Genomic DNA, 3158 nt, shown 5'->3' on the forward strand with positions numbered 1-3158 from the left:
GTCAGGCAGTCCTGCTTAACTCCAAAGCGCATCATTTAGGCGGCTTTTCACTGATCACAGTACCTGGGTACCTTCTTGGGTGCTTCCCGCTGGAGTTGGTGGAGACTTCTGTGTTCCGGGAGGTGACGGCTGATGCTGTTTGACGTAGGCAGCTTGGCAGGACTGGCTGAGCACAGAGGTCGCGGGCAACCAGTGTGCTTCAGCTGCTGCCTGGCAGCACGGCATCTAAGGGTAGTGTGCTCTTCCTAGATCCCATCGTGAAAGACCAAGCTCGGATGGGCTCATCCAACATGCCAGGTGGCAGCACTCCTGTCAGCAGTGCGAGTATGATGTCAGGTCAGTTCTGCTCTTGCCTCTTGGTGCATGGCATTTTAAAGCATTTATAGGCGCTGTGTGGATGTGAAGATCCAGGAGGGTGAGTTCTGCAGGTGGGGCATTAGGTCATCTCCTGGAACCGATGACGAGGGCAAGGAGGGCTGCGAAGTGGGTGGGAGAGCGTGATAAATAAGGCCTCGCTGCAGCCTGACCTGCTTTTCTGGTCTCGTTTTAAAAAGTGCTTTGCAGTTGGATTTTTTGGCAGCAGTTTGAAGGACAGTGATCCTGCCTGTCAGTGACACTTGTATGTATACAAACCTGCGCGCTTTGCAGAGGCTGCAGGGAACAGTGACAGACCTTTAATCTCAGCTTGCTTTGGCAGCTCTGAAAATGTAACAAAGCGGCAGCAAACTGACCGGCAAAGATACCACTTCACTTAAGAAGCCGAGCTGTCCTGGGTAGCGATGCACTGGTTTCACTCTAATTCCTGCTTACCTGTCTCTCTTCCAGGGATTTCTTCAGTGCCAACACCTTCACCCCTTGGACCTCTAGCAGGCTCGCCCGTCATTTCTGCCACCACCACTCTGGGGATGCCCGTTCCAGCTGCTGCAGGCGCTCAGCAGTAGTGATGGGCTCTGTCTCCTGCTGCCTGAGCTGAGTCAGGTGGGGAAGAGGTTTCCCCCTCCACCTCTCCTCAGGACGCAGCTCGTGCCTGGCAGGGGAAGGGAGGGGATGAACGCTTTGGAGGCACCGTGTCTGAACTGTTGCTTGTGGATTTATAGTAGTTCAGTCATTATATACAAAATTATTATAGGCTGATTTTTCTTTTTTTACTTGAACTTTTCGTAACTCAGGGGATTCCCTGAAAATACCTACAGATGGAATATTTCTCGGACAGTTTTTTTCCCCCCCAAAAAAAGTACTCTTCATTTAAGAACAAAGATGAATCAACAGCATTTCCAAGCTCTTGCAACCTGCTGGAAGTCTCTTCTCTTCATGTTCCCACCGTTACTCCTCCACGAGCCTACACCTTGGGGGATTGTGCTGTTCTCCAGGGACTACCAAACCAAGTCTTCGTGAGGCAGGGGAGGGGGATTCTTAAAGTTCCACTCACTTTTACCCCATGTCCTGCGTATGACTCAGCCGGGGTACACTGAGGAGACAATTCCAGTATGGAGAGGTGGTATAAGCTTAAAAGAAGTAAGTGCAGATAATGTCTGAAACCCAAATTGGATTGAATCATGTCTCCTTAGGAGCCAACCAGAATGCCAACTCACCCCCTTGCATGTAATTTTAGTCTTAAAAGATGAAGTTACTGATCCGATTGGAGTCCTTGCCGCCTCCTGAGAGAGGTGCTCCTGTAGAGTAAGCCGTACTCTGATCAGCCCCTTTCTCGTGGAGGGTTCTTCCCGCCATTGCTTGGCTTGGACCTCTGGAATTAGTTTGTTATTGGGTATCTTGTTTTTAAATTGTTTATATAGGTTTCAAGCTGGTGGCTACTTAAAGCTGGAAAAATCAGACTGCGCCAAGTCCGATATCACATCTTCACCCACCATCCCCTCCCTCACGTGCCATGTGGTGAGAATACCAGTTACCTCACAGTCTTGTAAATATGCACTGAGAGGAAGGAGCGAGCAGACGTTAACTTAAACTGAAATGGTAGATCAGTAATTGTGGACAAATATTATCATTGACAACGGAGAAGCACCCTTGTTACAGCCCTGCTACCCCTTGCTGTGTATATATACTTTGTCCTTCATATGTGAAAGATCCAGTGTTGGAATTCTTTGGTGTAAATAAACATTTGGTTTTATTTATCGAGGTTAGATTTCAGTTCCCTGTGTAGAGGCCTCCCCAGGGTGGTGGTACGCTTCGACGCAGGAGTGGCCGACAGCCCCGTGCGTACTGGGGAGGCCGTGTCCCCCTTCACGTGCACCTCGCATGGTCAGCAGGGCGGAGAAGCCTCACACAAAACGTCACAAGCCAAAGCATCTCCTGGGAGAAGGACCTTTTGCCACAAAACCAAAAAACCCTCCTCTTCTGTCTCAGCCCTGATGGATGGGGAGTTGAGATGCGGAACCAATTCTTAGGTTTTTTGTGTGGATTTCAGTGACTTGTTTTCGGTCACACGAGGCCTGCGGTGCTCAGCTGGAGCGGCTGTAAGCACAGGAGCACCCCTCCCTCTCGGTCACCTCCTATCCTAAAGCCGTTGCAGCGGTTGCTTGTCCTGGGCATCGAGTGCTCCTCCTGTTCCTCGGCAAGCGCTGAAGCCTTGGCCTTCGGCTCCTGCTTGTCCCCCTTGTTCTTTGGCTCCTGCTTGTCCCCCTTGTTCTTTGGGGGGGGGTGATGGCCACGTACTTCCGTGTTACTTCAGGGTGGAGCGCGTGGGCTGGGTTAAACCGACTGACGAGGACCGGGGCAGGAGAGCATGAAGCACGGCCCCTTTGTGAGGGCCGCTGGCAGGGGAGATGAGGCTTTTCACGTGCGCCGGGGTAGCTTTCTCCTCCGCGACTTCATCCAGTGGGAATATATTGTACTTAACCTTTTATATATCCTAGAATGATGTGAAAGCGGGACCGTGTTGACCGTTTCCTCGATGTGCTGTAACGTGAAAACACCCGGTATGACAAAAATACCGCTTGCGGTTGTTTGCACTAGGTTGTGAGCCACACGGGGACGTTCGACCCGGTCCCCCCCCCGGTACCCCCGGGGGGAGAGGTTTGCAGACCGCCGTGCTTGCTGCTCCCTCCGAGCTTCGGGGGGGACAGGGGACGGGGCTGCCAACGCCTTGGCGGTCCCCGACGCCCGTCAGCCCTTGCAGAAGGAAGCACGGAAAAGCCTGC

At 52.1% G+C, this 3158-nt stretch overlaps 1 protein-coding gene across 1 annotated transcript in view; it reads left to right on the forward strand.

Moving 5' to 3' along the window:
* The window catches only part of LOC103922230 (casein kinase II subunit alpha), a 12344-nt gene extending 10208 nt beyond the window's left edge, over positions 1-2136 (forward strand). Inside the window, exons 12-13 of the mRNA XM_009330329.1 lie at positions 250-336; positions 826-2136. Of these exons, the coding sequence (XP_009328604.1) occupies positions 250-336; positions 826-941 (203 nt within the window). The 3' untranslated portion in view covers positions 942-2136. The remainder of the gene's footprint in view (positions 1-249; positions 337-825) is intronic.
* Positions 2137-3158: the final 1022 nt, after the last annotated feature.

The sequence above is a fragment of the Pygoscelis adeliae genome, unplaced genomic scaffold (genome assembly GCF_000699105.1).
Source record: "Pygoscelis adeliae isolate BGI_AS28 unplaced genomic scaffold, ASM69910v1 Scaffold928, whole genome shotgun sequence".
Taxonomy (NCBI): domain Eukaryota; kingdom Metazoa; phylum Chordata; class Aves; order Sphenisciformes; family Spheniscidae; genus Pygoscelis; species Pygoscelis adeliae.